We start from the raw sequence: 26,329 nt of genomic DNA on the forward strand, positions 1-26,329 counted from the left end.
ATAACTCCTTTAGATGCATGGTTAAAGGGGTACTCCGCTGCTAGACATCTCATCCCCTGAGATGTCTGATCGTTTGGATCCCACCACTGGGGCACCCCGATCTCCCGCAGCACTTGGAGTTCTAAACAAACGCTGGGTTCCTGCGGCAGTGGTCGTGACGTCGCGGCCACGCCCCTCGTGACGTCACACCATGCCCCCTCTATTCATGTCTATGGGAGGGGGCGTGTCAGTCGACACGCCCCCTCCCATAGACATGAATGGAGGGGGTGTGGCGTGACATCATGAGGGGGCGTGGCTGTGACGTCACGATCACGGCTTCCAGCTCCGAGCATTCTGAACAAAATGTTCAGAAGGCTGGAGCACCGGAGTACCCCTTTAAAATAAGATGCACAAAGCACCAAATCCACTACAGGTGGGCGCCATTTTTGCTGCAAATCATTGCTGCGCATGAACATCACCAGGTGAAACAGGAACGTGTCTAACGGTGCATGCACACCACGTTTTTGCAACAGTTCCTCGTATCAGGTTTTTGATGAAAAATGGATTCCTCAAAACCGGACTAAACTGTAACCGGACTAAACTGTATCAAAACATTTGTACAAATTACAACCCATATTTGGTTTAAAAAATTATGTCCGGTTGCATCCGTCTTTTAAGAAAAAAAAACGTATACGTTTTTAACTATTCATTCCATTTTGAATAAAGTTTCACTTGTTTGTGTAATGTCCGTTTATTTGTTTTTGTATTTTTCAGTTTAGGCGTGTATTCACACACTTGTTTGTTCAGAGCAGTTTGCTATTCCACCTGGATTGGGAATAGTTAATGCTCTGAGTGAATGATAAGTTATTTAGCCAGAGTTCTCCTGCATTCTGGTGCTGGTTATTGAGTGCTATACTACTATGTCTGTTTGTGCTATATTCTGACTATGTCTGCTTGAGCATTTATCTTGTATTTATCTTGCCATTATATCTGGTTGTCTAGTTGTTTTCCGTTTCTGGCCTGTGACAGTCTATGTGTATTATGTGTTTTTACGCCACTGCACTTAATCGCAGGAAGAGACCGGTGCCCAGTTGTCGATCCATCGTTTAGGATGGATGGAGAAGAAGGTAGGGAGAGATGTTTTAGGGCTCACTCTCCCTGTCCCCTGGTCGGTCATGACAGAATAACCAGCCAAACTACTTGCTCTGTAGCCACTTTCTGATTCTGTTTTCAAGTGGACCAGATGCAAGGACCTATTCGGCCTATCTGCTGCAGTATGGCGTTCCTCCGTTCCTGACCCAAGCATCTGCGTCCAGGTGGCAATTGTGGAGCCACCTGGGCGCCTAGGATTTTTTGTAAAAAAAAAAAAAAAATTCTGGTATGTTTCTATGCTTGTTTTGTGTTTTTTAAAGGGTGCGGTGGCCCCTACTGTAATGTCAGTTTACATGTTTTTGTATTTTTCTGTATAGGTGTGTATTCACACACTAGTTTGTTCAGAGCAGTTTGCTATTCCACCTGGATAGGGAATAGTTAATGCTCTGAGTGAATGAGAACTCGGGTGGCGTTATTTAGCCTGCAGTTCTCCTGCATTCTGGTGCTGGTTATTGAGTGCAATACTACTATGTCTGTTTGTGGTATATTCTGACTATGTCTGCTTGAGTATTTATCTTGTCATTATATCTGATTGTCTAGTTTTTTTCCCGTTTCTGGCCTGTGTCCGACTTTGAGTATTATGTGTTTTTACGCCACTGCACTTTAGCGCAGGAAGGGACCGGCACCCAGTTAATGATCCATCGTTTAGGATGGATGGAGAAGTAGGCAGGGAGAGATGTTTTAGGGTCAATTTAGGGCTCACTCTCCCTGTCCCCCAGTCGGTCATGACAGTTTGATTGAAATTAAAAGAAAAAAAACTGTCAAAAACAGTACGGTGCAAACCGGATGGAACTGTACGCACATACGGTTCTGTACGGTTCCCATTGACTCCCATGTTAAAAAAAAAAACGTATATGGTTTAATACGGTTTTTCACCTGGACCAAAAAACGGGTAAAAAAAAAATCGGACAAAACCGTATAAGAGGCAAAACGGACTAAGCCGGATGATGCGTTTGACGGTTTACAATGTTAAGTCAATGCATACGGTTTTCTATACGGTTCCGTGCGGTTTTTAACCTGAAACTGTATACGGGAACTGTATAGCAAAAACGTGGTGTGCACGCAGCCTAACAAGCCTAGTGAGTTGTGCTGTACTTGTGCACCTCGGGAAATTTGCCATTTTCTTAAAAATTCCCGCATCTAATGATAATTCTACCACAATGTATCAGAGCGACAGTGACGCCTAAGTAAAACAACTCCCAGGGTCGCTTTGTACCTGTTCAATGCTCTGCACGGCGTTTCTCTGCACGGCGTTTCGCTGCACGTGCTCGATGTTCTGTGTGGACTCTCTTTGTACGTGTTCGGTGTTCTGCACAGACACCTTCTGCTGATAATGCGGCTCAGATATCACGTCCTGTAGGAAGACATATTAGCTGATTATTAAAATTTAACCACGCTTTATAGTGGAAGAGGACGAAAAACTACGAAATTATTTAAAAAAAAAAAAAAAAAAAAAAACACTACTTTTCCCAGTATGCCATTTAAATGGGTACTCTAGAGAAAAAAAAGTTTTCAAATCAACTGGTGCCAGAAAGTTATACAGATTTGTACATTACTTCTATGTAAAAATCTTAAAGGGGTACTCCGGTGGAAAACTTTTTTTTTTTTTTTTTTTTTCTAAATCAATTGGTGCCAGAAAGTTAAAAACAGATTTGTAAATTACTTCTATTAAAAAAAATCTTAATCCTTGGAGCATACAGCAGCTGAAAAGTACTGGAAGGATTAAAGGGGTACTCCGGTGGAAAACTTTTTTTATTTTTTATAAATTGGTGCCAGAAAGTTAAACAGATTTGTAAATTACTTCTATAAAAAATCTTAATCCTTCCAGTACTTATTAGCTGCTGAATACTACAGAGAAAATTATTTTCTTTTTGGAACACAAAGCTCTCTTCTGACATCACGAGCACAGTGCTCTCTGCTGACACCTCTGTCCATTTTAGGAACTGTCCAGAGTAGGAGAAAATCCCCATAGCAAACATATGCTGCTCTGGACAGTTCCTAAAATGGACAGAGATGTCAGCAGAGAGCACTGTGCTCGTGATGTCAGAAGAGAGCTTTGTGTTCCAAAAAGAAAATAATTTTCTCTGTAGTATTCAGCAGCTAATAAGTATTGGAAGGATTAAGATTTTTTTTATAGAAGTAATTTACAAATCTGTTTAACTTTCTGGCACCAATTTATAAAAAATAAAAAAAAGTTTTCCACCGGAGTACCCCTTTAATCCTTCCAGTACTTTTCAGCTGCTGTATGCTCCACAGGAAGTTGTGTAGTTCTTTCCAGTCTGATCACAGTGCTCTCTGCTGCCACCTCTGTCCGTGTCAGGAACTGTCCAGAGCAGCATAGGTTTGCTATGGGGGATTTGCTCCTGCTCTGGACAGTTCCTGATACGGACAGAGGTGGAAGCAGAGAGCACTGTGGTCAGACTGGAAAGAACTACACAACTTCCTGTGGAGAATTCAGCAGCTGATAAGTACTGGAAGGATTAAGATTTTTTACATAGAAGTAATTCACAAATCTGTATAACTTTCTGACAACGGTTGTTTTAAAAACATATTTCCCTCTGGAGTACCTCTTTAAAGGGGTCCTCTCATCTCTTCTAATCATTTCTGGAGAAAACACAATTCGTCTCTGACTGAAAATCACAAACCACATTGTACCATGTGCTGCCCCCCAGCAGGAGGCGTCATGGCAGCACTTACTTCAGAAGACTGGACGGAGACCTTCCTTTGGGTGTTCTGCTCAATCACTTGGTCATTTATTGAAGAAACGCTCATCCCTCTGACCACCTGACGTTCCTGCGAAGGCAACACATAGAAATTCCTGGTTAAAGGGGCACTCTGCTGCTCAGTGCTTGGAACAAACTGTTCCGAACGCTGGAGCCGGGAGCTCGTGACGTCATAGACCTGCCCCCTCATGATGTCATGCCCCGCCCCCTCCTGACATCACGCCCCGCCCCCTCAATGCAAGTCTATTGGAGGGGGTGTGACAGCCCAGAGAGAAATTTGTAACATTGTAACAAATGTGTCAGTTAATAGTCAAACCATGAAGCTTTTATTAAGGTAGAAATAATAAAGATACAAGGCTTCAATAAACAACACCGGCCCGAAATAAGAGAATACAAAGTATAGCGATACACTTATATAACGAATACAAAGGGATAGCCCCCTAAAGAAAGAAAGGGAGGTACACATTACAACACCTGATGGACCCCCCCCCCCCGCACAGCAAAAAGGTAAGGTCCCTCAATAAAGGTTCAGACAATGAGACATATAGGGACAGTGCGTGGATAACGACCAAGGCTCCCATACAGTGTTAAAGCTATCTACGCGTCTTCCCTGACTGTCAGTTAAAGGGGTACTCCGGCCCTAAGACATCTTATCCTCTATCAAAAGGAAAGGGGATAAGATGTGTGACCGCAGGGGTCCCACCGATGGGGACCCCCGCAATCTTGCATTCGGCACCCACCTCTTTGAGCTGCACGCCGCGCTGCCAGCTCACAAACTGCCGGGTGCCGACCACGGGGCCGGAGTATCGTGACGTCACGACTCCACCCCCGTGTGATGTCCCGCCCCGCCCTTGCTATGCAAGTCTATGGGAGGGGGCGTCACGCCCCCTCCCATAGACTTGCATAGCGGGGGCGGGAGGTGACGTCACACAGGGGCGGAGTCGTGACGTCACGATACTCCGGCCCCGTGGTCGGCACCCGGCAGCTTGTGAGCTGGCAGCGCGGCGTGCAGCTCAAAGAGGTGGGTGCCGAATGCAAGATTGCGGGGGTCTTAGGGGATAAGATGTCTTAGGGCCGGAGTACTCCTTTAAGTGTCCTCCAAACTGTGGACCTCTGAAGGCTGTCTGGGCATGCTGGGAGTTGTAGTTTGTAGTCCACAGTTTGAAGCCTCCATTACAGAATCCTGAGATAATAAGTAACCACTCCGCTGCCGAGTGACAGAGACGCTCGACCTCAGGATCTTGGCAGGAACCCTGGGAACCATTAATTGCGCTGTTGTTTACAGAGCGAGCGTTTGTGCCGGGATGAGGTCCCGCCTGCGGGGGGATGCGTCTCCATCACCTGGTGTCCCGCGCGCCCTAGGGAGCTGACTCATTCCTCCTACACAAATCCTAGTACTCGTCGCTACGCCGTCCTCGCTACGCCGCGCATTATACTCATCCCCGAGCTGTCACTCAATACAAGAGGCCAATTGTCTTCTGATGGATACAATGTGACAAGTGAGAAAAACATGGAGATAATCTCTACTGCTCCTGAGGGGGCCCAGAAATAACGGGGGCCTATCCCATCTGTACGATATAGAGATATATATATATTCATCATATAGGTCGGCTACATTCCTCTTTACTGACAGGATCTTTGCTTTCTGGCAATGAATGGAACGTTTTCTTATTTGCAACCAGAAGCTGAAACATGTTCCAACCTACTCCCGCTTACACTGCTGATGGTTTGTTACAATTGTAAAAGGAGTTGAGATTGAGGATACTACATTAACCCTTTTAAAGAAGCAGCGATTAAAATTTTTATTTATTTATTTTAAATCCTCGCCTTTTAAAGGGGTACTACGGTGGAAAATACATTTTTTTTAAATCAACTGGTGGTAGAAAGTTATACAGATTTGTAAATGACTTCTGTTTAAAAATCTTAATCCTTACAGTATTTATCAGCTGCTGTATGCTACAGTGGAAGTTGTGTTGTTCTTTCCAGTCTGACCACAGTGCTCTCTTCTGGCATCTCTGTCCATGTCAGGAACTGTCCAGAGCGGGAAAGGTTTGCTATGGGGATTTGCTCCTGATCTGCACAGTTCATCATATGGACAGAGGTGTCAGCAGAGAGCACTGTGGTCAGACTAGAAGGAACTACACAACTTCCTCTGGAGCATACAGCAGCTGATAAGTAATTGAAGGATTAAGATTTTTAAATAGAAGTAATTTATAAATCTGTTTAACTTTTTGGCACCAGGCGATTAAAAAAAAATGTGACTCCCACTGGAGTACCCCTTTAATAGTCATAATGCTTTTATTTTTCCACCTAGAGACTTTGTCCTTTCTATTGCACCACGCAGGGCTCTGTACACCGAGGACAAGCGGGGCTCTGTACACCGAGGACAAGCAAGGCTCTGTACACCGAGGACAAGCAGGGCTCTGTACACCGAGGACAAGCAGGGCTCTGTACACCGAGGACAAGCAAGGCTCTGTACACCGAGGACAAGCAGGGCTCTGTACACCGAGGACAAGCAGGGCTCTGTACACCGAGGACAAAATGGGCTCTGTACACCGAGGACAAGCAGGGCTCTGTACACCTAGGACAAGCGGGGCTCTATACACCGAGGACAAGCAGGGCTCTGTACAGCAAGGACAAAATGGGCTCTGTACACAGAGGACAAGCGGGGCTCTGTACACCAAGGACAAAATGGGCTCTGTACACAGAGGACAAGCAGGGCTCTGTACAATGAGGACAAGCGGGGCTCTGTACAATGAGGACAAGCAGGGCATTGACATTGTACAGGATTTGTGCTGCAGATGTATTTAGCTCTGGATATGAACATTCCTATTCACTGACAACAAGCAGAGATGCTGCAAACGGAGAGGAACCGAAACAAGGTATTACCAAAAGCTGAGGAGCGCGACACTTTGCAAATAATTAGCGTTACTTACTGTCACCTCAGGATTCGCCATCTCCACTCTGCGGATTGTTTTCTCGTAAATGACGTTATTGGATGGGAGGTAGCCGACATTCCCTTTTATGTAATTCTGGAAAAAATGGTAACAAAAGGAAAAGACAAAATATAGTTAGTGATGCATAAGTACACACACACACACTATATAATATAAGCCGTACACACACACACACTATATAATATAAGCCGTACACACACACACACTATATAATATAAGCCGTACACACACACACACTATATAATATAAGCCGTACACACACACACACTATATAATATAAGCCGTACACACACACACACTATATAATATAAGCCGTACACACACACTATATAATATAAGCCGTACACACACACTATATAATATAAGCCGTACACACACACACTATATAATATAAGCCGTACACACACACACTATATAATATAAGCCGTACACACACACACTATATAATATAAGCCGTACACACACACACACTATATAATATAAGCCGTACACACACACACACTATATAATATAAGCCGTACACACACACACACTATATAATATAAGCCGTACACACACACACACTATATAATATAAGCCGTACACACACACTATATAATATAAGCCGTACACACACACTATATAATATAAGCCGTACACACACACACTATATAATATAAGCCGTACACACACACACTATATAATATAAGCCGTACACACACACACTATATAATATAAGCCGTACACACACACACACTATATAATATAAGCCGTACACACACACTATATAATATAAGCCGTACACACACACTATATAATATAAGCCGTACACACACACACTATATAATATAAGCCGTACACACACTATATAATATAAGCCGTACACACACACTATATAATATAAGCCGTACACACACACACACACACACTATATAATATAAGCCGTACACACACACACTATATAATATAAGCCGTACACACACACTATATAATATAAGCCGTACACACACACACACACACACACTATATAATATAAGCCGTACACACACACACTATATAATATAAGCCGTACACACACACTATATAATATAAGCCGTACACACACACACACTATATAATATAATATAAGCCGTACACACACACTATATAATATAAGCCGTACACACACACTATATAATATAAGCCGTACACACACACACTATATAATATAAGCCGTACACACACACACACACTATATAATATAAGCCGTACACACACACTATATAATATAAGCCGTACACACACACACACTATATAATATAAGCCGTACACACACACACTATATAATATAAGCCGTACACACACACTATATAATATAAGCCGTACACACACACTATATAATATAAGCCGTACACACACACACTATATAATATAAGCCGTACACACACACACTATATAATATAAGCCGTACACACACACACTATATAATATAAGCCGTACAAACACACTATATAATATAAGCCGTACAAACACACTATATAATATAAGCCGTACACACACACACACTATATAATATAAGCCGTACACACACACACACTATATAATATAAGCCGTACACACACACACTATATAATATAAGCCGTACACACACACTATATAATATAAGCCGTACACACACACACTATATAATATAAGCCGTACACACACACACACTATATAATATAAGCCGTACACACACACACTATATAATATAAGCCGTACACACACACACTATATAATATAAGCCGTACACACACACACTATATAATATAAGCCGTACACACACACACTATATAATATAAGCCGTACACACACACACTATATAATATAAGCCGTACACACACACACTATATAATATAAGCCGTACACACACACTATATAATATAAGCCGTACACACACACTATATAATATAAGCCGTACACACACACACACTATATAATATAAGCCGTACACACACACACTATATAATATAAGCCGTACACACACACACTATATAATATAAGCCGTACACACACACACTATATAATATAAGCCGTACACAAACACACTATATAATATAAGCCGTACACACACACACTATATAATATAAGCCGTACAAACACACACACTATATAATATAAGCCGTACACACACACTATATAATATAAGCCGTACAAACACACACACTATATAATATAAGCCGTACACACACACTATATAATATAAGCCGTACACACACACACTATATAATATAAGCCGTACACACACACACTATATAATATAAGCCGTACACACACACTATATAATATAAGCCGTACACACACACACACTATATAATATAATATAAGCCGTACACACACACACTATATAATATAATATAAGCCGTACACACACACACTATATAATATAAGCCGTACAAACACACTATATAATATAAGCCGTACAAACACACTATATAATATAAGCCGTACACACACACACACTATATAATATAAGCCGTACACACACACACACTATATAATATAAGCCGTACACACACACACTATATAATATAAGCCGTACACACACACTATATAATATAAGCCGTACACACACACACTATATAATATAAGCCGTACACACACACACTATATAATATAAGCCGTACACACACACACTATATAATATAAGCCGTACACACACACACTATATAATATAAGCCGTACACACACACTATATAATATAAGCCGTACACACACACTATATAATATAAGCCGTACACACACACACACTATATAATATAAGCCGTACACACACACACTATATAATATAAGCCGTACACACACACACTATATAATATAAGCCGTACACACACACACTATATAATATAAGCCGTACACAAACACACTATATAATATAAGCCGTACACACACACACTATATAATATAAGCCGTACAAACACACACACTATATAATATAAGCCGTACACACACACTATATAATATAAGCCGTACAAACACACACACTATATAATATAAGCCGTACACACACACTATATAATATAAGCCGTACACACACACACTATATAATATAAGCCGTACACACACACACACTATATAATATAAGCCGTACACACACACACTATATAATATAAGCCGTACACACACACACTATATAATATAAGCCGTACACACACACTATATAATATAAGCCGTACACACACACACACTATATAATATAATATAAGCCGTACACACACACACTATATAATATAATATAAGCCGTACACACACACTATATAATATAAGCCGTACACACACACTATATAATATAAGCCGTACACACACACACTATATAATATAAGCCGTACACACACACACTATATAATATAAGCCGTACACACACACACTATATAATATAAGCCGTACACACACACACACACTATATAATATAAGCCGTACACACACACACACTATATAATATAAGCCGCACACACACACTATATAATATAAGCCGTACACACACACACACTATATAATATAAGCCGCACACACACACTATATAATATAAGCCGTACACACACACACTATATAATATAAGCCGTACACACACACACTATATAATATAAGCCGTACACACACACACTATATAATATAAGCCGTACACACACACACTATATAATATAAGCCGTACACACACACTATATAATATAAGCCGTACACACACACACTATATAATATAAGCCGTACACACACACACTATATAATATAAGCCGTACACACACACTATATAATATAAGCCGTACAAACACACTATATAATATAAGCCGTACACACACACACACTATATAATATAAGCCGTACACACACACACTATATAATATAAGCCGTACACACACACACTATATAATATAAGCCGTACACACACACACTATATAATATAAGCCGTACACACACACACTATATAATATAAGCCGTACACACACACTATATAATATAAGCCGTACACACACACACTATATAATATAAGCCGTACACACACACACACTATATAATATAAGCCGTACACACACACTATATAATATAAGCCGTACACACACACACACTATATAATATAAGCCGTACACACACACACTATATAATATAAGCCGTACACACACACACTATAATATAAGCCGTACACACACACTATATAATATAAGCCGTACACACACACTATATAATATAAGCCGTACACACACACACTATATAATATAAGCCGTACACACACACACTATATAATATAAGCCGTACACACACACTATATAATATAAGCCGTACACACACACTATATAATATAAGCCGTACACACACACACTATATAATATAAGCCGTACACACACACACTATATAATATAAGCCGTACACACACACACTATATAATATAAGCCGTACACACACACTATATAATATAAGCCGTACAAACACACACACTATATAATATAAGCCGTACACACACACACTATATAATATAAGCCGTACACACACACACTATATAATATAAGCCGTACACACACACACTATATAATATAAGCTGTACACACACACACACTATATAATATAAGCCGTACACACACACACTATATAATATAAGCCGTACACACACACTATATAATATAAGCCGTACACACACACTATATAATATAAGCCGTACAAACACACTATATAATATAAGCCGTACACACACACTATATAATATAAGCCGTACACACACACACACTATATAATATAAGCCGTACACACACACTATATAATATAAGCCGTACACACACACACTATATAATATAAGCCGTACACACACACACACTATATAATATAAGCCGTACACACACACTATATAATATAAGCCGTACACACACACACTATATAATATAAGCCGTACACACACACACTATATAATATAAGCCGTACACACACACACTATATAATATAAGCCGTACACACACACACTATATAATATAAGCCGTACACACACACACTATATAATATAAGCCGTACACACACACACACTATATAATATAAGCCGTACAAACACACTATATAATATAAGCCGTACACACACACACACTATATAATATAAGCCGTACACACACACACTATATAATATAAGCCGTACACACACACACACACTATATAATATAAGCCGTACACACACACTATATAATATAAGCCGTACACACACACTATATAATATAAGCCGTACACACACACACTATATAATATAAGCCGTACACACACACACTATATAATATAAGCCGTACACACACACTATATAATATAAGCCGTACACACACACACTATATAATATAAGCCGTACACACACACACTATATAATATAAGCCGTGCACACACACACACACTATATAATATAAGCCGTACACACACACTATATAATATAAGCCGTACACACACACACTATATAATATAAGCCGTACACACACACACACTATATAATATAAGCCGTACACAAACACACACTATATAATATAAGCCGTACACAAACACACACTATATAATATAAGCCGTACAAACACACACACTATATAATATAAGCCGTACACACACACTATATAATATAAGCCGTACACACACACACTATATAATATAAGCCGTACACACACACTATATAATATAAGCCGTACACACACACACTATATAATATAAGCCGTACAAACACACTATATAAGCCGTACACACACACACTATATAATATAAGCCGTACACACACACACTATATAATATAAGCCGTACACACACACACACTATATAATATAAGCCGTACACACACACTATATAATATAAGCCGTACACACACACTATATAATATAAGCCGTACACACACACACTATATAATATAAGCCGTACACACACACACACTATATAATATAAGCCGTACACACACACACACTATATAATATAAGCCGTACACATACACACACTATATAATATAAGCCGTACACACACACACTATATAATATAAGCCGTACACACACACACTATATAATATAAGCCGTACACACACACACTATATAATATAAGCCGTACACACACACACTATATAATATAAGCCGTACACACACACTATATAATATAAGCCGTACACACACACACACACTATATAATATAAGCCGTACACACACACTATATAATATAAGCCGTACACACACACTATATAATATAAGCCGTACACACACACACTATATAATATAAGCCGTACACACACACACACTATATAATATAAGCCGTACACACACACACTATATAATATAAGCCGTACACACACACACACTATATAATATAAGCCGTACACACACACACACTATATAATATAAGCCGTACAAACACACTATATAAGCCGTACACACACACTATATAATATAAGCCGTACACACACACACACACTATATAATATAAGCCGTACACACACACACTATATAATATAAGCCGTACACACACACTATATAATATAAGCCGTACACACACACTATATAATATAAGCCGTACACACACACACTATATAATATAAGCCGTACACACACACTATATAATATAAGCCGTACAAACACACACACTATATAATATAAGCCGTACACACACACACTATATAATATAAGCCGTACACACACACACTATATAATATAAGCTGTACACACACACACTATATAATATAAGCCGTACACACACACACTATATAATATAAGCCGTACACACACACTATATAATATAAGCCGTACACACACACTATATAATATAAGCCGTACAAACACACTATATAATATAAGCCGTACACACACACTATATAATATAAGCCGTACACACACACACACTATATAATATAAGCCGTACACACACACTATATAATATAAGCCGTACACACACACACTATATAATATAAGCCGTACACACACACACACTATATAATATAAGCCGTACACACACACTATATAATATAAGCCGTACACACACACACTATATAATATAAGCCGTACACACACACACTATATAATATAAGCCGTACACACACACACTATATAATATAAGCCGTACACACACACACTATATAATATAAGCCGTACACACACACACACTATATAATATAAGCCGTACAAACACACTATATAATATAAGCCGTACACACACACACTATATAATATAAGCCGTACACACACACACTATATAATATAAGCCGTACACACACACACACTATATAATATAAGCCGTACACACACACACACTATATAATATAAGCCGTACACACACACACACTATATAATATAAGCCGTACACACACACACTATATAATATAAGCCGTACACACACACTATATAATATAAGCCGTACACACACACACTATATAATATAATATAAGCCGTACACACACACACACTATATAATATAAGCCGTACACACACACACTATATAATATAAGCCGTACACACACACTATATAATATAAGCCGTACACACACACTATATAATATAAGCCGTACACACACACACTATATAATATAAGCCGTACACACACACACTATATAATATAAGCCGTACACACACACACTATATAATATAAGCCGTACACACACACACTATATAATATAAGCCGTACACACACACACTATATAATATAAGCCGTGCACACACACACACTATATAATATAAGCCGTACACACACACTATATAATATAAGCCGTACACACACACACTATATAATATAAGCCGTACACACACACACTATATAATATAAGCCGTACACAAACACACACTATATAATATAAGCCGTACACAAACACACACTATATAATATAAGCCGTACAAACACACACACTATATAATATAAGCCGTACACACACACTATATAATATAAGCCGTACAAACACACTATATAATATAAGCCGTACACACACACACTATATAATATAAGCCGTACACACACACTACATAATATAAGCCGTACACACACACACTATATAATATAAGCCGTACAAACACACTATATAAGCCTTACACACACACACTATATAATATAAGCCGTACAAACACACTATATAAGCCTTACACACACACACTATATAATATAAGCCGTACACACACACACTATATAATATAAGCTGTACACACACACACTATATAATATAAGCCGTACACACACACACTATATAATATAAGCTGTACACACACACACTATATAATATAAGCCGTACACACACACACACTATATAATATAAGCCGTACACACACACTATATAATATAAGCCGTACACACACACTATATAATATAAGCCGTACACACACACACTATATAATATAAGCCGTACACACACACACTATATAATATAAGCCGTACACACACACACTATATAATATAAGCCGTACACATACACACACTATATAATATAAGCCGTACACACACACACTATATAATATAAGCCGTACACACACACACTATATAATATAAGCCGTACACACACACACTATATAATATAAGCCGTACACATACACACACTATATAATATAAGCCGTACACACACACTATATAATATAAGCCGTACACACACACACACTATATAATATAAGCCGTACACACACACTATATAATATAAGCCGTACACACACACTATATAATATAAGCCGTACACACACACACTATATAATATAAGCCGTACACACACACACACTATATAATATAAGCCGTACACACACACACTATATAATATAAGCCGTACACACACACACACTATATAATATAAGCCGTACACACACACACACTATATAATATAAGCCGTACAAACACACTATATAAGCCGTACACACACACACACTATATAATATAAGCCGTACACACACACACACACACACTATATAATATAAGCCGTACACACACACACACTATATAATATAAGCCGTACACACACACACTATATAATATAAGCCGTACACACACACTATATAATATAAGCCGTACACACACACTATATAATATAAGCCGTACACACACACTATATAATATAAGCCGTACACACACACACACTATATAATATAAGCCGTACACACACACACTATATAATATAAGCCGTACACACACACACTATATAATATAAGCCGTACACACACACACTATATAATATAAGCCGTACACACACACACTATATAATATAAGCCGTACACACACACTATATAATATAAGCCGTACACACACACTATATAATATAAGCCGTACACACACACTATATAATATAAGCCGTACACACACACACACTATATAATATAAGCCGTACAAACACACTATATAATATAAGCCGTACACACACACACTATATAATATAAGCCGTACACACACACTATATAATATAAGCCGTACACACACACTATATAATATAAGCCGTACACACACACACACTATATAATATAAGCCGTACACACACACACTATATAATATAAGCCGTACACACACACTATATAATATAAGCCGTACACACACACACTATATAATATAAGCCGTACACACACACACTATATAATATAAGCCGAACACACACACTATATAATATAAGCCGTACACACACACACTATATAATATAAGCCGTACACACACACACACACACACTATATAATATAAGCCGTACACACACACTATATAATATAAGCCGTACACACACACTATATAATATAAGCCGTACACACACACACTATATAATATAAGCCGTACACACACACACACTATATAATATAAGCCGTACACACACACTATATAATATAAGCCGTACACACACACTATATAATATAAGCCGTACACACACACACTATATAATATAAGCCGTACACACACACACTATATAATATAAGCCGTACACACACACTATATAATATAAGCCGTACACACACACTATATAATATAAGCCGTACACACACACTATATAATATAAGCCGTACACACACACACTATATAATATAAGCCGTACAACACACTATATAATATAAGCCGTACACACACACACTATATAATATAAGCCGTACACACACACACTATATAATATAAGCCGTACACACACACTATATAATATAAGCCGTACACACACACACTATATAATATAAGCCGTACACACACACACTATATAATATAAGCCGTACACACACACACTATATAATATAAGCCGTACACACACACACTATATAATATAAGCCGTACACACACACACTATATAATATAAGCCGTACACACACACTATATAATATAAGCCGTACACACACTATATAATATAAGCCGTACACACACTATATAATATAAGCCGTACACACACACACTATATAATATAAGCCGTACACACACACACTATATAATATAAGCCGTACACACACACACTATATAATATAAGCCGTACACACACACACTATATAATATAAGCCGTACACACACACTATATAATATAAGCCGTACACACACACTATATAATATAAGCCGTACACACACACTATATAATATAAGCCGTACACACACACACTATATAATATAAGCCGTACACACACACACACTATATAATATAAGCCGTACACACACACACACTATATAATATAAGCCGTACACACACACACTATAATATAAGCCGTACACACACACTATATAATATAAGCCGTACACACACACCTATATAATATAAGCCGTACACACACACACTATATAATATAAGCCGTACACACACACACTATATAATATAAGCCGTACACACACACTATATAATATAAGCCGTACACACACACACTATATAATATAAGCCGTACACACACACACAGTATATAATATAAGCCGTACACACACACACACACTATATAATATAAGCCGTACACACACACACTATATAATATAAGCCGTACACACACACACTATATAATATAAGCCGTACACACACACACACTATATAATATAAGCGTACACACACACACACTATATAATATAAGCCGTACACACACACTATATAATATAAGCCGTACACACACACACTATATAATATAAGCCGTACACACACACACTATATAATATAAGCCGTACACACACACACACACTATATAATATAAGCCGTACACACACACACTATATAATATAAGCCGTACACACACACACTATATAATATAAGCCGTACACACACACACTATATAATATAAGCCGTACACACACACACACTATATAATATAGGCCGTACACACACACACTATATAATATAAGCCGTACACACACACACACTATATAATATAAGCCGTACACACACACTATATAATATAAGCCGTACACACACACACTATATAATATAAGCCGTACACACACACACACACTATATAATATAAGCCGAACACACACACTATATAATATAAGCCGTACACACACACTATATAATATAAGCCGTACACACACACACACACACACTATATAATATAAGCCGTACACACACACACACTATATAATATAAGCCGTACACACACACTATATAATATAAGCCGTACACACACACTATATAATATAAGCCGTACACACACACTATATAATATAAGCCGTACACACACACTATATAATATAAGCCGTACACACACACTATATAATATAAGCCGTACACACACACACTATATAATATAAGCCGTACACACACACTATATAATATAAGCCGTACACACACACTATATAATATAAGCCGTACACACACACACTATATAATATAAGCCGTACACACACACACACTATATAATATAAGCCGTACACACACACTATATAATATAAGCCGTACACACACACACTATATAATATAAGCCGTACACACACACACACTATATAATATAAGCCGTACAAACACACTATATAAGCCGTACACACACACACACTATATAATATAAGCCGTACACACACACACACACACACTATATAATATAAGCCGTACACACACACACACACTATATAATATAAGCCGTACACACACACACTATATAATATAAGCCGTACACACACACTATATAATATAAGCCGTACACACACACTATATAATATAAGCCGTACACACACACTATATAATATAAGCCGTACACACACACACACTATATAATATAAGCCGTACACACACACACTATATAATATAAGCCGTACACACACACACTATATAATATAAGCCGTACACACACACACTATATAATATAAGCCGTACACACACACCTATATAATATAAGCCGTACACACACACTATATAATATAAGCCGTACACACACACTATATAATATAAGCCGTACACACACACTATATAATATAAGCCGTACACACACACACACTATATAATATAAGCCGTACAAACACACTATATAATATAAGCCGTACACACACACACTATATAATATAAGCCGTACACACACACTATATAATATAAGCCGTACACACACACTATATAATATAAGCCGTACACACACACACACTATATAATATAAGCCGTACACACACACACACTATATAATATAAGCCGTACACACACACTATATAATATAAGCCGTACACACACACACTATATAATATAAGCCGTACACACACACACTATATAATATAAGCCGAACACACACACTATATAATATAAGCCGTACACACACACACACACACACACTATATAATATAAGCCGTACACACACACTATATAATATAAGCCGTACACACACACTATATAATATAAGCCGTACACACACACACTATATAATATAAGCCGTACACACACACACACTATATAATATAAGCCGTACACACACACTATATAATATAAGCCGTACACACACACTATATAATATAAGCCGTACACACACACACTATATAATATAAGCCGTACACACACACACTATATAATATAAGCCGTACACACACACACTATATAATATAAGCCGTACACACACACTATATAATATAAGCCGTACACACACACTATATAATATAAGCCGTACACACACACACACTATATAATATAAGCCGTACAAACACACTATATAATATAAGCCGTACACACACACACTATATAATATAAGCCGTACACACACACACTATATAATATAAGCCGTACACACACACTATATAATATAAGCCGTACACACACACACTATATAATATAAGCCGTACACACACACACTATATAATATAAGCCGTACACACACACTATATAATATAAGCCGTACACACACACACTATATAATATAAGCCGTACACACACACACTATATAATATAAGCCGTACACACACACTATATAATATAAGCCGTACACACACTATATAATATAAGCCGTACACACACTATATAATATAAGCCGTACACACACACACTATATAATATAAGCCGTACACACACACACTATATAATATAAGCCGTACACACACACACTATATAATATAAGCCGTACACACACACACTATATAATATAAGCCGTACACACACACTATATAATATAAGCCGTACACACACACTATATAATATAAGCCGTACACACACACTATATAATATAAGCCGTACACACACACACTATATAATATAAGCCGTACACACACACACACACTATATAATATAAGCCGTACACACACACACACTATATAATATAAGCCGTACACACACACACTATAATATAAGCCGTACACACACACTATATAATATAAGCCGTACACACACACACTATATAATATAAGCCGTACACACACACACTATATAATATAAGCCGTACACACACACACTATATAATATAAGCCGTACACACACACTATATAATATAAGCCGTACACACACACACTATATAATATAAGCCGTACACACACACACACTATATAATATAAGCCGTACACACACACACACACTATATAATATAAGCCGTACACACACACACTATATAATATAAGCCGTACACACACACACTATATAATATAAGCCGTACACACACACACACACTATATAATATAAGCCGTACACACACACACACTATATAATATAAGCCGTACACACACACTATATAATATAAGCCGTACACACACACACTATATAATATAAGCCGTACACACACACACTATATAATATAAGCCGTACACACACACACACACTATATAATATAAGCCGTACACACACACTATATAATATAAGCCGTACACACACACACTATATAATATAAGCCGTACACACACACACTATATAATATAAGCCGTACACACACACACACTATATAATATAGGCCGTACACACACACACTATATAATATAAGCCGTACACACACACACACTATATAATATAAGCCGTACACACACACTATATAATATAAGCCGTACACACACACACTATATAATATAAGCCGTACACACACACACACACACTATATAATATAAGCCGAACACACACACTATATAATATAAGCCGTACACACACACTATATAATATAAGCCGTACACACACACACACACACACACTATATAATATAAGCCGTACACACACACACACTATATAATATAAGCCGTACACACACACTATATAATATAAGCCGTACACACACACTATATAATATAAGCCGTACACACACACTATATAATATAAGCCGTACACACACACTATATAATATAAGCCGTACACACACACTATATAATATAAGCCGTACACACACACACTATATAATATAAGCCGTACACACACACTATATAATATAAGCCGTACACACACACTATATAATATAAGCCGTACACACACACACTATATAATATAAGCCGTACACACACACACTATATAATATAAGCCGTACACACACACTATATAATATAAGCCGTACACACACACTATATAATATAAGCCGTACACACACACACTATATAATATAAGCCGTACACACACACTATATAATATAAGCCGTACACACACACACACTATATAATATAAGCCGTACACACACACACACTATATAATATAAGCCGTACACACACACTATATAATATAAGCCGTACACACACACACACACTATATAATATAAGCCGTACACACACACTATATAATATAAGCCGTACACACACACACTATATAATATAAGCCGTACACACACACACTATATAATATAAGCCGTACACACACACACTTTATAATATAAGCCGTACACACACACACACTATATAATATAAGCCGTACACACACACTATATAATATAAGCCGTACACACACACTATATAATATAAGCCGTACACACACACACTATATAATATAAGCCGTACACACACACACACTATATAATATAAGCCGTACACACACACACACACTATATAATATAAGCCGTACACACACACTATATAATATAAGCCGTACACACACACTATATAATATAAGCCGTACACACACACTATATAATATAAGCCGTACACACACACTATATAATATAAGCCGTACACACACACTATATAATATAAGCCGTACACACACACACTATATAATATAAGCCGTACACACACACTATATAATATAAGCCGTACACACACACTATATAATATAAGCCGTACACACACACTATATAATATAAGCCGTGCACACACACACACTATATAATATAAGCCGTGCACACACACACACTATATAATATAAGCCGTACACACACACACTATATAATATAAGCCGTACACACACACACTATATAATATAAGCCGTACACACACACTATATAATATAAGCCGTACACACACACACACTATATAATATAAGCTGTACACACACACACTATATAATATAAGCCGTACACACACACACTATATAATATAAGCCGTACACACACACTATATAATATAAGCCGTACACACACACTATATAATATAAGCCGTACATTCACACACTATATAATATAAGCCGTACACACACACACTATATAATATAAGCCGTACACACACACACTATATAATATAAGCCGTACACACACACACTATATAATATAAGCCGTACACACACACTATATAATATAAGCCGTACATTCACACACTATATAATATAAGCCGTACACACACACACTATATAATATAAGCCGTACACACACACACTATATAATATAAGCCGTACACACACACTATATAATATAAGCCGTACACACACACACACTATATAATATAAGCCGTACACACACACACACTATATAATATAAGCCGTACACACACACACTATATAATATAAGCCGTACACACACACACTATATAATATAAGCCGTACACACACACACACTATATAATATAAGCTGTACACACACACACTATATAATATAAGCCGTACACACACACTATATAATATAAGCCGTACACACACACACTATATAATATAAGCCGTACACACACACACACACTATATAATATAAGCCGTACACACACACTATATAATATAAGCCGTACACACACACTATATAATATAAGCCATACACACACACACTATATAATATAAGCCGTACACACACACACACACTATATAATATAAGCCGTACACACACACTATATAATATAAGCCATACACACACACACTATATAATATAAGCCGTACACACACACACTATATAATATAAGCCGTACACACACACACACACTATATAATATAAGCCGTACACACACACTATATAATATAAGCCGTACACACACACTATATAATATAAGCCGTACACACACACACACACTATATAATATAAGCCGTACACACACACTATATAATATAAGCCGTACACACACACTATATAATATAAGCCGTACACACACACTATATAATATAAGCCGTACACACACACACTATATAATATAAGCCGTACACACACACACTATATAATATAAGCCGTACACACACACTATATAATATAAGCCGTACACACACACACTATATAATATAAGCCGTACACACACACACTATATAATATAAGCCGTACACACACACTATATAATATAAGCCGTACACACACACACTATATAATATAAGCCGTACACACACACACTATATAATATAAGCCGTACACACACACACTATATAATATAAGCCGTACACACACACACTATATAATATAAGCCGTACACACACACACTATATAATATAAGCCGTACACACACACACACACACTATATAATATAAGCCGTACACACACACTATATAATATAAGCCGTACACACACACACTATATAATATAAGCCGTACACACACACTATATAAGCCGTACACACACACTATATAATATAAGCCGTACACACACACTATATAAGCCGTACACACACACTATATAATATAAGCCGTACACACACACACTATATAATATAAGCCGTACACACACACACTATATAATATAAGCCGTACACACACACACTATATAATATAAGCCGTACACACACACTATATAATATAAGCCGTACACACACACACTATATAATATAAGCCGTACACACACACACTATATAATATAAGCCGTACACACACACACTATATAATATAAGCCGTACACACACACTATATAATATAAGCCGTACACACACACACACTATATAATATAAGCCGTACACACACACTATATAATATAAGCCGTACACACACACTATATAATATAAGCCGTACACACACACACTATATAATATAAGCCGTACACACACACTATATAATATAAGCCGTACACACACACACACTATATAATATAAGCCGTACACACACACTATATAATATAAGCCGTACACACACACACACTATATAATATAAGCCGTACACACACACACACTATATAATATAAGCCGTACACACACACACACTATATAATATAAGCCGTACACACACACTATATAATATAAGCCGTACACACACACACTATATAATATAAGCCGTACACACACACACTATATAATATAAGCCGTACACACACACACTATATAATATAAGCCGTACACACACACACTATATAATATAAGCCGTACACACACACACTATATAATATAAGCCGTACACACACACACACACACACTATATAATATAAGCCGTACACACACTATATAATATAAGCCGTACACACACACTATATAATATAAGCCGTACACACACACACTATATAATATAAGCCGTACACACACACTATATAATATAAGCCGTACACACACACTATATAATATAAGCCGTCCTCCACTATACACATATATATATACACACATACATACACAAGGAATATCTACTACAATATCCGTACTCCCACCAGAATTATCACTGAGTTGTCTGTGATGTTACATAGGACTGCAGATAGTGGTTTATACTCTTTTATGGGCCCTGCTCTCCCCAGAGTGGCGCGTCACAACCCCGATACGAAGCTGCATGCTCCCTCCATATATCTCTATGGTTGAGCCATTCAGCTATATGGAGGGGGTGTGGCAGCCCCCGTTTCGTGATGCGCTTGTCTGGGGTAGAGCCGATGCTCCATCCATCGGTCGGACCCCCGGTGACCACAAGACTTCTCCTTTAATAAGGTTCTCCGCTGGAAATTAAATACTATTCCTTTTCTACATTATAACAGCTGATTTTAATGTTGTTACCTGCAGTCCTATGTAACACTATAAATAAATCTGTAAGTACATCCTAATAATGAGACAAAATAATACAGTCACCTACCTGCTCTGGATTCTGTACGATGTATCTGCGGACGGTCTCTTGAGGATATGTCTGGATTTCCTGAAAATGGTGTAAAAATTTGTTTATAGCAAAGAATCCATCACAATGAGATAAAACTGCCGACCCTTTACTGCTGCAGACTGACCCTAAGAACCTACATATTAATGCACAATAAGCAGATATTTACATACACAGGGGGGGCAGTATATAGGGGCAGTATTATAGTAGTTATATTTTTGTATATAGGAGCAGTATTATAGTAGTTATATTCTTGTAAATAGGAGGCAGTATTATAGTAGTTATATTCTTGTATATAGGAGCAGTATTATAGTAGTTATATTCTTGTATATAGGAGCCAGTATTATAGTAGTTATATTCTTGTATATAGGAGGCAGTATTATAGTAGTGATATTCTTGTATATAGGAGGCAGTATTATAGTAGTTATATTCTTGTATATAGGAGCAGTATTATAGTAGTTATATTCTTGTATATAGGAGCAGTATTATAGTAGTTATATTCTTGGATATAGGAGCAGTATTATAGCAGTTATATTCTTGTATATAGGAGCAGTATTATAGTAGTTATATTCTTGTATATAGGAAGCAGTTTATAGTAGTTATATTCTTGTATATAGGAGGCAGTATTATAGTAGTTATATTCTTGTATATAGGAGCAGTATTATAGTAGTTATATTCTTGTATATAGGAGCAGTATTATAGTAGTTATATTCTTGTATATAGGAGCAGTATTATAGTAGTTATATTCTTGTATATAGGAGCAGTATTATAGTAGTTATATTCTTGTATATAGGAGCAGTATTATAGTAGTTATATTCTTGTATATATGAGGCAGTATTATAGTAGTTATATTCTTGTATATAGGAGAAGTATTATAGTAGTTATATCTTGTATAT

The 26,329-nt window shown here is 37.1% G+C and overlaps 1 protein-coding gene across 5 annotated transcripts in view; it reads right to left on the reverse strand.

Moving 5' to 3' along the window:
* Nucleotides 1-26,329, reverse strand: part of POF1B (POF1B actin binding protein) — a gene marked incomplete in the record, with an annotated part of 126,140 nt that overhangs the window by 23,217 nt on the left and 76,594 nt on the right. For 4 of the 5 annotated variants that reach the window (XM_056540431.1, XM_056540430.1, XM_056540429.1 and 1 more), the window contains 4 exon segments: nucleotides 2,348-2,485; nucleotides 3,829-3,924; nucleotides 6,791-6,886; nucleotides 25,416-25,475. In XM_056540431.1, coding sequence (XP_056396406.1) covers nucleotides 2,348-2,485; nucleotides 3,829-3,924; nucleotides 6,791-6,886; nucleotides 25,416-25,475 — 390 coding nt within the window. 5 annotated transcript variants of the gene reach the window in all.

The sequence above is a fragment of the Hyla sarda genome, chromosome 9, assembly GCF_029499605.1.
Source record: "Hyla sarda isolate aHylSar1 chromosome 9, aHylSar1.hap1, whole genome shotgun sequence".
NCBI classification, from domain to species: Eukaryota; Metazoa; Chordata; class Amphibia; order Anura; family Hylidae; genus Hyla; species Hyla sarda.